At 43.0% G+C, this 13012-nt stretch overlaps 1 protein-coding gene across 7 annotated transcripts in view; it reads left to right on the top strand.

Moving 5' to 3' along the window:
• Positions 1-13012, top strand: part of sh3pxd2aa (SH3 and PX domains 2Aa) — a 96191-nt gene that overhangs the window by 30769 nt on the left and 52410 nt on the right. For all 7 annotated transcript variants that reach the window (XM_076727937.1, XM_076727936.1, XM_076727940.1 and 4 more), the window contains exons 4-5: positions 734-810; positions 2691-2782. In XM_076727937.1, coding sequence (XP_076584052.1) covers positions 734-810; positions 2691-2782 — 169 coding nt within the window. The remainder of the gene's footprint in view (positions 1-733; positions 811-2690; positions 2783-13012) is intronic.

Below are 13012 nucleotides of genomic sequence, written 5' to 3' on the forward strand. Positions count from 1 at the left end.
GCAGACGAAGTCGGCGTCAGGGAAATTTTGTCTTGTCTCACCTTCATTCGATGGCTTCATTTAAAAGCGAGCAGAGTATGAGGACCAGTGAAGCTAATGCACTGATAGCTGATAGCATGTTTACTTGAAATGATCAACCTCTAGCCAGTCGTTTAAGGCAGACTTGTACTTTTCTTCTTCTTAATTTTGATTTACTTTTTTTTCTGTGGATTGTCAATCCGTAATCAGGTGAATAGGTACAAAGATCATTGTGTTTAGTCTTGGTCATATCACATAAGCTCTGACTCTGACTCTCCAGAGACAGGATGTATTGCATACATTCCGATTGTAGGGTCGGGGTCCTTAGTGGCGTGATTTTCGTGTTTCCCCTGGATGGGATGAGAGAGGGCCTAAAATGCATGACCCATGTCTGTGTATAAGTCCAGTCTGTTATTTGGAAAGCCATGTCACAGGCAGAGGTCATGGAATCCATAGGGGGACAGCTGGGGCCTTGAGTGTGGGACAGAGACAGCTCCGGCCAGGAAGAATCAACACCGAACATTACTGACATCTCCTGGTCAGCCAGGGTATTACAGGAAGCAGTACGCAGAACAGAATCAGCTGAAAATTGATGTATTTTTAGGATGTGTCAGATATTTACATCTCTTCCCTCTCTCTTTTCCTCCCCATCTATCATCTCACTCTGTTCTCCTTCACCTTCTCCCTCCTCCGACCTCCTTTTCCTCCCCTCCAGGCAAAATCCTGTTCCGGAGGAGTCATGTGCGAGACGTGGCCATGAAGCGGCTGCGTTTCATCGACGACTACTGCAGGGTAAAGAGGCTTTGCTGTCAGCATCCTTCAGTTCCCTGTTCGACCCTGGGGATTATCCCCCAGCCTGCGAGGGGTCAAAGGTCACGGCCCATACTGTCCTTTCACATGCTTAAACATGGGACATGAGACATGAGTTTCCAGAGAGTCCTCGCAGTCAAGATCTGTGTCTGAGCTATCCTGAGACATCTGAGGAGTCTGTAATGTGCTCTGACACTTTGTGGGGAGATGTTATGATCTTTGCTCTGCAGTTGAAGGGGTGTTTATTTTCATGTGTGCCACAGTCAGAGAAGTGGGGTGACCTAGTTGTGCATCAGACTTCTCAGTCATTCCACTGCATGAAACAGACTTTGAGCTCTTCCATTATTTCAGAGTCCTCCTCGCTAACGACCTTAACCCCTCATTTTACAGCGTTAAGAAAAAACTGCTCCCTTCCTCTCTTCCAAATCAGCGTCCCCATCCGAAAAGAAGAAAGAAACCTTGAAAGCCTTCCATCAGTCAGAGACTGGCCTTATCACTTCCCGTTCGCTCTCTTATTGGTTTTTTCATTCATCCCGGATTCAGATCCTTTCCTCCGTCATGCCCTCCCCACTTCCTTCCTTCCTCTTGGCACAAAGCCACGTTAGCAGTAGAGGGAGGGCGCATTAAATCAAATTTGGGCTCTTATGTTTGTTTCTATAAACACCATTAGTGAGCGGGCCTGTTTTAGGAGAGGTTAGCCACAGTATCAGCTCAGTAATTGAGACCAAAAGAAGTTTAAAAACCAAAAGCAATTACATATATCTGAAATTAACCTGATCTTTAGCTCAGCACAGGCAAAGGCTTCCTCATTACCCAAATATCCTGAAGCGCTCTTATGTTTGCAGTTGCTATAGCAAGCCTGCTTTTTTGCCCAGCACTGGAGTGTACCGCACTGTTTGCTTCCTACATCCTGTTTATGAGGCAAACAACAGAGAGGAAGAGTAATTACCCAGTGTTCTCAAAGGATCTGCTCTCCGGAGATTGTGGGATGCTGAGTCCAGTTAGCGGTGGGTGCACAGTGAGATACGGCCTCTTCAATCACAGCCACAAGGTTCTTTCTATAATATAGGATCCCATGAGTGAAATATGAAGGAAGCACAAACTGTGACGGTTTCAGCAAACAAAACAACAAAAGCCCACGATTTGCATATGTCGTCGCATTTTGTTGCGGTCCAGTGCCTCAGTGCTGTACATGAGCTATGTCTTTGGAGGGAGCTGGCCAGATAATTAAATATAGATGGTTAACCAGACATGTTATCCTCTCTGACTGTGCTGTGGCTTTGTGGATGAACATATGTGGATTGTTATATTTGTAACACAAGCCCTCACAAATCAAGAAGAAAACTGAAAATTTGAAGACATTGCAAATCTTTTAAAGCTGCAGTTGGAAGCTCAGCAGACACGGAGCGTTAACTTGGAGTTGTGTCTCTGGCTACCTGACAAGTTTAAATTCAGTGTTCGCTTTCCTATCAGCTCTGTGCCATCGACTTCTGAGAAACTGTCTGGCCTTTCTACACCAAGACGTTAACTTTACCTGCTTTTTGGCACTGGGCAGGCAGCGTACAGTGAGTCCATCAGAGCTTTTTACCTCTGAAAACTGTTGTCTGCTGCATCTAGACACAAAGTTTCAGGCTAAAAAATCCAAACAGTTATCTTAAAGAGGCGTAAAGGCTCTGTAAAACCAAAGGAGAACTGTAGCGTTGGTGATAATTCTCCATCGCTTTATTACTTTGACCTGTTTCAAATTACACAGTCATTTGATCTGTTGTTAATATCAAAAGTATTGATCAGTGCAGCTTTACGTGACTAATCTCAGTCGTAGTCTATCGTCTGTTAAACCACCCGTTCTCTCTCTCCCTCAGGCGCTGGTGCGACTCCCCCCTCAGATTTCTCAGAGTGAGGAGGTGCTGCGCTTCTTTGAGACTAAAACTGAGGACATCAACCCCCCAGTGGAGTGAGTGTCACATGCTGTACTGTGCGTACACAAAACAAAGCCAAACACATGTACATGCACTGTGTGTTTAGACTAATCCACCATCTGATGTGTGTGTCGGGCTCTGCAGTGACACCATCATTACTGCAGCGCTACAGTCAACTGAATACAGCTCCACCGACTATGAATGTGTGGCCTGTTAACCCCCCCCAGGGTCTTTTATGACCAGGAAATGTGTAGAAACTCTGATAAAGTCTGTGAGATAAATTGAAAGTAGCTGAAAAGGACACAGAAGCATTGGCTCATTTTGGTGATTTACAGATGAAAGACATCTGGTTGTTGTTGGACTAACTTTGGGCGGAAAGCTAATTTTTTTTAGATGTCGACATATAATCGTTTCAACTGCAATTTGATGACTGTGTGTCAGCATGTGGCAGGTTGTAAAGATCTCTTTGGCAAAAGTTTCACAAAAACAGCTAAATATTCAAATTCGCTGCATAAATTTCAGCGTAATTACACATGTTTACAGTGGGATGCCAGCACAGTAATAATGGCTTGTTTACTTTTGCCTGCCACCTGGATTAGTCTATACAGACGTAGATGAATGCACACACAGATGCACACGCATGCGTACAGTATGTAAACTTGCTCATACTAATGACGTGCGCAACGTGCAAACATGATGTTGGCCGTGAATTAATTCACCTCGTTGATTTTTTTCATTCTGCTCGCAGTCGCTCAGATGATGTTGATACACGTTGCGCACGTGCTTGACACACTGTGTATAATGTTATGAACTAAAGCATCTTTTGCATGTCATTGTTTGACACATCGCCTCAAAAATACAGCATGATTGTGCTGAGGCTAAGCTCATTAGCTCTCTGTCTGCTCCCACTTTCTAGTCTATTCCCAAATCAGCTCTTTCTCTCTGAGTTCGTTAAAACCTCCTACCAGGCCAGCCAGGCAGAAGGGGGGTGGGGGGTGGGGGGCGCGTACAGAAAGTTGATGGATGTGAGAGTGGGAGGAGGAGAATGACTTGTTTCATAGCAGGAGATAGCCCCTTTGGGTAGTTTTTAATTAGAGAACACACTCTCCTCTCCAAACCTCAAATGCCAGTATTGCACTATTCATTTGTAATGTGCTCCTCTATGCGCCGAGACAGCTGCACCCGAGGCACTGCAACCGAGTACTCTTGTTAGACCCAGGCTATGTCTTTTTTGGTGTTTTAATTACTTTTCTCAGTATTATACTCTCCTCTCCTCTGCCCTCCTCTCTCTTGGATGAGAGGAAAGAAGTGAAGCAGGCAGGATTTAGTGACCTCAGTGTTTTCCAGCAGAGTAATAGGGTATCTCTCCACGTCTTCCTCTCTCCTGTTATTCTTTGTATCTAACTCGGCTTCATAAATTCAAGTATGTTTAATTGAGGCGACAGCTCAAGGTTACAAACACCAACGCAGCGCAATCATTCTTTGATCAACAGCTTTTGTTTCCGCTCAGTTCATGCAGCTCTCCATCTTGCCCTTGTTCTCATCTCTCTTTTACTGTCTCTCTGTCTCTCGTCCTGCCTCTCATTTGACTTATGCCCTTCATCTCTTTCAGTCCTTTTTGTACTTTTTCTTCTATGAGCGTCACTCTCTCTCTTCTGTCTCCCACTCACTTTCTCTCTCCTGTATATTCTGGTCTATTTTGGTGCATAAAGAACTGGCATCAATTGTCCTGTCAGGAGTTATGGGAATTGTAACCGTACATTTTTGCACACACTGTGCCCACCACACCGTGTGTTAACACCCATATATTATACACACAGTGTAGCGCCGACTAATTTTAGATGTTTAATTTTCCCCCACTTAAACTACACAGGAGTTGCATATCATAGAAATTCACGATGATCATTCAAGGATACCATAAAATAAGTTCACCATATGACCTACCGGGGTCCTGATTAGACAAGAGACACTCAAACTGCACCAAAGGAAGCATGTAGAAGGAGAAAAAAAGAGAGGTCCAAGGATTGACCCTTGAGGAGCTCCACAGGTCAGAGGGGCACCTGCAGATACTTTGTCAGCAAGCAATACAAAGAACTTTTGGTCAGATAAATAGGAGGAAAACCTTTTAAGTGCTATACCAGGCATCCAAACCCTCGACCTCCAGCAATCAGTGCTTGATTTAAGCAGCACTAAAATCCAGAAGAGCGACTGCAACTTAATGCCATTCGTGACTCTATGGAGAGGAATCTAGCTAGTAAGTAAATTTTTTTCGACAAATGCTTAAAGCTACTTGCAAACAACGTTTTCTAAGATTTTAGGAATGAAACACAAGGCCGAATAATAGGATTATTATCACATTCTGTTCTTTATGTTTTACACAACATCCCAACTTTTTTGGAATCTGAGTTGTAGTTATCTCCACCTTGACAAGCTTCTGTTTAAAGAGTCTATTTACCCAATATTGCAGCAATGATAATACAGTCTTATGATAAATATAATAAGGTCTGAAAAGTTCAATTCTGAGAATTTTACTTTTGATACTTTTTCTCTTAAATTCTCTTACATTAAATTAAATTAAATTAAATTGTCTGACAATGTCGATAAACATTTAAAAATTAAAAAACATTTAAATACTGCTGCTTTTTTCTCAAGGTAAGGATCTGAATTTCATTTTCTGCAGCAAAGTTGGGTCATATTAAGTTGAGTGCAAAAGTAACAGCTCTGGCAATGGACATGAGTTTTCACAGCAGTATGAAACAAGTAACAGAGCTCCTAAAAGAACAAACAAGCTGTGTGTGAATAGGAAGTGCATCAGTTCAAAAGATACCACATCTAACATGTCAGGAGGATCACTCTCAAAAATCATATCCAAAGACTGACAGTCACGTTGAAGCTAAATAAGAGGGATATGTCAGACAGTGCATATAAAGCAGGAAGTACCTGAGAATACTGTTAATGGAACTCCACAACATTCAGACATGGCTGAAAGACATGTCGCACTATGCGTTGAACCATTCACAGCTTGTGGACCATGAGGTGCTAGAGACAAACACTTCACAGGATTAAAAGCAAATTTTCATCCCTGATGCTCATGTAATTTTTTCTTTTACTGGCCAACACTGGCTTTAAAGGAGAATTGTAAGAACTATATTTCTTGCCCTGTTGTGACAATTATGTATAAAAAGGGAAGTAAATACATTTTAGATCTGGAAAAAAGCAGGAGAAGAAGAAGAAACATCCAGCCTCACAGCACAGTTTCCATTACATTCATTGTAATTACATCTAAATTGACTCATGGGATACTGTGGCACACATTTAAGGCACACATTGATCAATTACATGGATAAGCAAAATAAATAAATAAATACATAAATAAATAAAGTTAAAACTATAAAAAAGAAGTAATTAAATGAAATAAAAATAGATCAGACCTCTGAAATGTGCCATATGCTGTACAGATTGTAAAGTCCCGTGAGGCAAACTTGTCATTTGCGGTAATGGGACATATAAATAAAACTGACTTGACTTGGTTAAAAATGAGAGGATCAGAAAGTTTTGATATGCTCGGTTAATTGTACCCTGACTGTCATTTGTGTTCCTGGTGCCTCATGTTTGTGGGTACACCGCTTGAAAGTAACAAGTGATGGATTGTCTTCCTGGGTTGCTGTTGTGCTCAGTTTAGATGCAGTTCACATTCATGAAGAGTGATGTGTAAAGATGTGATCACATACAGACGCCTCTCTGTGTCCCTGCTGCCTTAATAAGAGAAGGAAATGCTCAGGGGGGCGAACTGCCCGCTCTCTGTTTGAAAAAAGAACAAGACTGCTCAGTTCATGGTGAGTAAGACGTCATGATCTCGACGACTTGACTTGTGTCAGGGCTAAATTGGATGGGTTCCTTCCATTCCCTCCTCATAATGCATCTGCTAGATGAAAATGAATCATGGGGGAGTGTGTTCTGGAATGAGATTGGCCATCGATTTAAAGTCGTGATTGGAGAGTGTGTGTTCGTAGTGTGTGGGTTTTTTAATGTTTGTGTGTTTGTAGGGGAAGAAAAGTGATTTGAAACCTTAAGAAGGATGGACCGCTGCAAAATAAAGTTAATCCGTTATGGCTTGTGTGTGTGGTTGAGTGTCTGTCAAGCTCATGTATTATATTCATGATCTGATATTGACTTCTTACCATACATCTCCTCTGTTTGCTCTTTATGTCTTCATGTGCGTGACTTTATGCAGAGCTTTGTGTGCTGCAGGAACACCATAATAATGTATTTTCAACCTCAAATCTTAATTGGGCTTAGATGATAATCAGCTGTTGATACTAATCCTTATTAGAACTAGGGTTCATTGTATTTTTCATTGGCTGAGAAGACAGAAACAGGACATGTTTGAGTTGTTGCCTTATTAATGTTGACAACCTGAAAATGGAAAAAGCTGCAAAAGGTATGAACTGTCAATGAAAAATGTATCTGACGCATTGGAAAAACTACAGTAGCCTACTTACCTTTGCATACCTCATTTTCATGAGCCACTTGATGCCAATACTGGAGGTCCTGATTGCAAGCTGCCGATTTAATAAACTTAAATTATTGCTCTGATATGAAAGTTTAACTGGCCGATTCTGACTCCTGATGCTGATGTAATACAGCTACATCATTTCACTATAGGTCACTCATCACTCTTTTTGCCGTGCTGAACAACCCAGTGAGTGATGCTTCTTTTACCTCCAAATGGCCTTTGGCTGAGAGCACACGCCAGCTTGCAGTGACAGCCTTAATTAGCTACAACTGACATAATCTGTGATGCCTGTCACATAAAGCGGTGAAAGCAATGGTCAAGCACTGGCTTAAAACCAAATGCCTGCTTGTTTTGCACATTGCTAATGAAGAAGTGCCTCTTAGTCTCTGAGATTATGAATGTGGATACTTTATCAACCAGGGACCTGGAAACTGGCAAATCCAGAACACAACCCCAGTCTGTTCAATCCTGTTTTCTCACACAATACAACTGAAAGTATATTTGAATTAATACAGCCAATGTACTTTAGCTAATGCCTAACAGTTGTTCAAATATGTAATGCAGAAGTAGGTGAGGTCAGAAGTAGCTGTTGTAGATAAACAAAATCATGTATCTCCTTCCCAACTTTTTCTCATGTTCTGCATAATAGGCATCATTTTTGATGAGTTGATACAATTTGCTGGCAAGTGCTAATCGAGAAGCAGCTGAACAACATCAAATTCTCATCCACTCTGAACAGAAGTTCTTGAAAGCAGAATAAGAACGTGTGAAAAACTGCTAATAGGTGTAAAAAGTCTGCTACCGCCTACTGTGCCTGATTTCATAACTCCATGAAAAAGTAATGGACTTTGGATGACTTGATTGTGTTTTCTGCAGTTTGAACAGAGTTCTTCATCCCTGTGTAAACCTACTATGCTGCTTAGCAACAAATCGTTAAAGTTGTTGCTTCCACACTCAACAGACACAACTCTTGTTGGATTCTCAGAAGATGCCTTGACACTGTAGACACAGTATCTTAATCAACAGACTTAGGCAGTGGGTGGAGTGGTTCTCCTCCTACTCCTCTGATTGGAGTTTTTCAGTTGCTGCTGGTAGCGACAATATGTATCCTCATCGGAAACTCTGTATTGTGGCGTGCCCCAAGGTTCTGTCCTGGGTCCCATTTGGTTTGCCTTATATGTGCTTCCCCTTGGGTAGATAATATGTCACTTTAAAGGTAAAGATGATATTCAATTATACATCTCATTTAGGCCTCAAAATGTAGAAAAAACACATAACTTCATAAACTCTTCCTATTTGGATGGCTAATTTCCTAGCTAGCTAGCTTAACACTGCCAGCCCTCTCCCTGAGGTAATGGATAGCCTTGGCTTTCCATCCTGCTCTGTTAAACCCTCCTTGTGAAATCTGGTTGTTACTATGAGCTAGGCACTAACTCTTGACCAACATGTTTGCTTTGTTCCTGGTTTTTCCAGCTGGCAAACATTGCAAAACTCAGGTCCGTTGTGTCTCAAGCTGAGATGGAGATGATTAGTCACGCTCTTATTTGTCTCATCTTGACTGTAGTGCTTCATTATTCACTCTTTCAGAATTATCCCTAAGTTTCTGGAGGGCCATGGGGTTATTTGACTAAAAACAATGCATTTTGACATAATTTTAGACTATTGTGTGTGTGTGTGCGTGCGTGTGTGAGTGTGTGGCCATGTATTCCTTTGTGGGGACTTGCATAGGTCAAGGTTATAGTAAGGTTAGGGTTAGGCAAATAGTGGTTATGTGTGTGTGCTTGTAACTGTAGAGGTGAGTCCTGCCCCCGGTCAAACACCCCTGAGAAGCTGGCTCAACTATAAATGACAGCAAAGTGTGGCAGAGAACACTTTTTTTTCACATTCAGAATTCAATTTGTTTGTTTTCAACTGTCAATGCCAAAAAGGATTTGCAAGTTATCAGTTATGTTTTATTTATGTTTTACACAGTGTCTCTGCATGGTCAGACTGAGATTTACTGCAGCTCTGTGTTTCCAGCAGGTCTCTAAGGTCCTCTCATCAGGCTGTGCTGGTTCTTCCTCACTCCAGGCTTGAAGCTAGAGCAGACTGTGCTTTTGATGTTGTGGCTCCTAAACTCAGAAATCTCTGAAACCTGGAACTCTCTCCCTTTAGACCTAAAATCTGTGGACACTGTAGATACCTTTTAAAAGCAGGTCACAAACTGTCTGTCTAGACAGGCCTTTATGTATGTTTTATTTATTTGTATATTACATCTTTTGACTTGTTTTTATTGTGATGTTCTTGTCTTAAAAGGCTCTATTTAAGTAAACTTGCATCATCTCCTCTTCCACTGCCCTCTTCAGTTTTTCCCCTTTTTCTTTCCTCACTTATTTCCCTTCTCCTCTCATCTTGTACTCATCCTCTCTCCTCCATTGTCCAGGAGTTATGAAGCATCCCTCTCTCTCTCGTCCTCCCCTCCCAGGCTCCCACCTCTTCCTTTCTCCTCCCAGTCATCAGTCCGTTCCACTTGTCTGCTGTGAGCAGGAGACAGGCGACAGACTCACTCAACCTTAATGGATAAGCTGCTCCATTCCCTCACTATTAGGATCAATAGCACTCACTGGAGACCACACAGAACAACATGAGCAGTGCACAGCTCCGGCGTTCACGGGGTTAAACACTTAAAGTGTGTCAGAGTGGTGAGGAGTGGTCGGTGGAGCGTGTGGTCCGTGGGAGGTCGTATGTGTGTTCATGTATGTGCTCTTGTCTGCGAGAATTTATCGATCCCAAACGGAGCTTGCTTACACCTCACGCGATGAGATTTCAAAATGTTTGGGCTTGTACTCAAAGAGGCACAGCGGCAGGAGGATAGTTGTGTGCTTTTTTTTCAGGATTAAATCGCCGTTGCTTGTTACGTGCAGCGTGTTTGTTGTTGTCAGGTTATTTCAGCTGTCTGTGTTCTCCAGTCTCGGCTCTATTTTCTCTCTCGCCACCATCTTACATGGATGCACTCATTCACCCACCCACCCACTCACCCACCCGATGCGGTGTCTGACTCATTCGTGCTCTCTTCCTCACACACTTACTCACAGGGTGTTGTCAAGGTGGGGTTCAGCTTGCAACAGTAATAGCTTTGAGAGGGCCAGACTGTACATGAGTGTGATGAAGAGAGTGGGCCAGGACAGCTGTGGCTACCAGGGTGCTGAAATGTGCCTGCTGATTCACTTCCTGGAAAAGGAGGAAGGAAATGAAGAGGATGGGGGAGATCCCTGTGGGGGACGGCGAAGAGGTCAGGACCAGGGGGGTGTAAGGTCAACGGTGCACCGGCCATCTCCTGACATCTCTGACAAGTGACATAAGATTTAACAACGATCAATACATGAGGCAGCGGATGCAATATATTGGCATTTAGGTTAAAGCAAGGTTTACAGTCTGACCTCAGCGCCATTTTTATGACCGGATCAAACTGTGACATCTTGTTTTTTATACTCCCTCCATGAAATCATCTGAGAGGAGTTATGCTTTGACAGTAGCCAGGTCTTCTCCCACTCTGCTGTGTAAGATTGAGTTTTCTCACTATGATCTGATTAGGAATAGGAGCCATGTGCCTTGCAGCGCTGCACACGAATCAATCCCATCAATCAAAGCTCAGAAAGCACTCAGACCTGAGCAGATCCCATCATCAGCCACAGTTTCCTCTCCCCTCTGCCTGTGTTTGAGAGACACTGACCCCTGTCTGCGGAGCAATGCACTGCAGCTCACTGTAACGTGAGACTCGGAGCTGATGTCACTCTTGTGCAATCAGTGGCTACTCTTTTGAAGCCAGGCGCGCTTGATGTTTAATGTATTTTGAATGGACCCTCAGCTGGATCTCTGGTCTTTATGTTTGCTATTAGATGTGTTGAAATGTCCTGCAGGACCAAACCCACAAAAACAAGGATCTATCTCCTGTGGTGCAAAGGCCTGATATCAAAAGACAGACTTTGTCATAACAGCTTTATGATATTTTTATGTGCCAAAACACAAGCTTTGGGAGAACACATTTACACAGTTGGAGACATTTTACGCACTTGAATATACACACTTAAATGCATACAGTCTAGGGGGTAAGAGGATGAATATCAGGAAATCTGGTCGGTTTATTTGTTGGATTTCTCTCTAATCATAATTCTTTGGAAATACTGTGTAGTTTTATCTCTTCGTGTCTCTTTTTGTGTTATTGTCCTTCCACTGTAGCTGAGTAAAGAGTCTGTGGGTTGGCCAATAATCACCTAAAATCAGTATCACATTTGTCGCATTTAGTTCGGTAAGTGATAGCTAATGTAACAGACAACAACCTGCTTCATCCTCCGGACAGACAAAGGCAGAGGGGAGACTCCTTTACTGCTCCATACTTGACAGTTATAACTTCCCTGTCCCTATATCCTGTAGTCAGCTGCTGAGAAACACAACTCAGGAACTCACGAGGAGCTGGAGCATTTACTCTCAGACAAACTGTAGCTCATACTGAACATTCATTGTTATATTCATAGTTTACTGCTGACCTGACTCTGCAACATCCAGCACACCTGCCTCCCAGAGTGCAGACTGTCCATACAGCCCTGCCTCACTCGCCGCACTGAGCGCGCCCAGTGAAGCAGTAATACTCACTATTTGTGACATTATTTGTACTCACCTTATTTTTCTCCTGTATTGTGTCGACTGAAGCCAGACTGTGCCTACATGACATCTTTTTGTGCAGCAGCTCTGTCTCATCTGCACCTGCCCACAGCTCCATTTCTCCAACATCTGAGTCATTTATATCCAAATGACTGGACTAGCATGGTAAAGTGCACTGCTTAAAACTGTTAGGTGGAGTAATGCCGACATGACTCATGAAACGAATCCAGACGGCAAACTTTGACTGGTAGTGTATTTCGGCCTGTAATGTTAGATTAGCTTGCTGTACTTAATGGGTAGGTGGCAGCCTGCCTGAAGGGACAGAAGGATAGAAGGAAGCAGATAAGACTGGGAACCATAATGCATTGCATTTGCATCAAACTCCTTACAGCAAAGTAAGAAGTCCCAGCTTTCCATCAAGCTACGTAATCTCTTATTCTACGCTCCACCAAGTGTCCACATGGTGGCGTACTTCACAATACAAACAGCTACAAATGGAGTTCTCTGCACCCCCAACTGTTGTATCCAGGTCAGGCGCTGGTCTGGTCTCTCGTCCACTGACGGACCTCCCCAGGGCTTCCCTTCCTCTATAAATGTATCCACTGTGTCTGGCCAGCTTCTCAAGCATTTCTCTGTGCTTTTTTCTCTCTTTTTGTGTTCATGTCCATTTTGCCCCCCCCCACTCTTCCTGTGTGAGATCTATTTCCACTGGATGGAATTTCTCGCCTCTCCAAAGCTTGCTAGACACCCCCTCCCCACCCCCACCCCCTTTCCTCTTACTGTATGTGAGACATGACTTTTTTTTTCTTCTCCTTCTTAGCATTTTTCCCCCCATCTTGAATTTTTATCAAGTCAATTTGCATGGGACGTGGGCTGTGATTCGTTTTATCTGTCTGGGCGCCTGGTATGGCAATCATATAACTATCAGCCTAAATGGCATTATCTGTCCTCTGCAGACTATAATGTTGACAAATTTCTCTATTAATATGCGCATACCGCATTTCAGCCATGAAGAAAATATTGGCCACTTCCCCCATAGGCTAGTGTGAGACACGGGTGATGTTATCATCATTCATCATGCCCCCTCACAGCCCTCCTCATGAATAAC

The sequence above is a fragment of the Chaetodon auriga genome, chromosome 4, assembly GCF_051107435.1.
Source record: "Chaetodon auriga isolate fChaAug3 chromosome 4, fChaAug3.hap1, whole genome shotgun sequence".
Classification (NCBI taxonomy): domain Eukaryota; kingdom Metazoa; phylum Chordata; class Actinopteri; order Chaetodontiformes; family Chaetodontidae; genus Chaetodon; species Chaetodon auriga.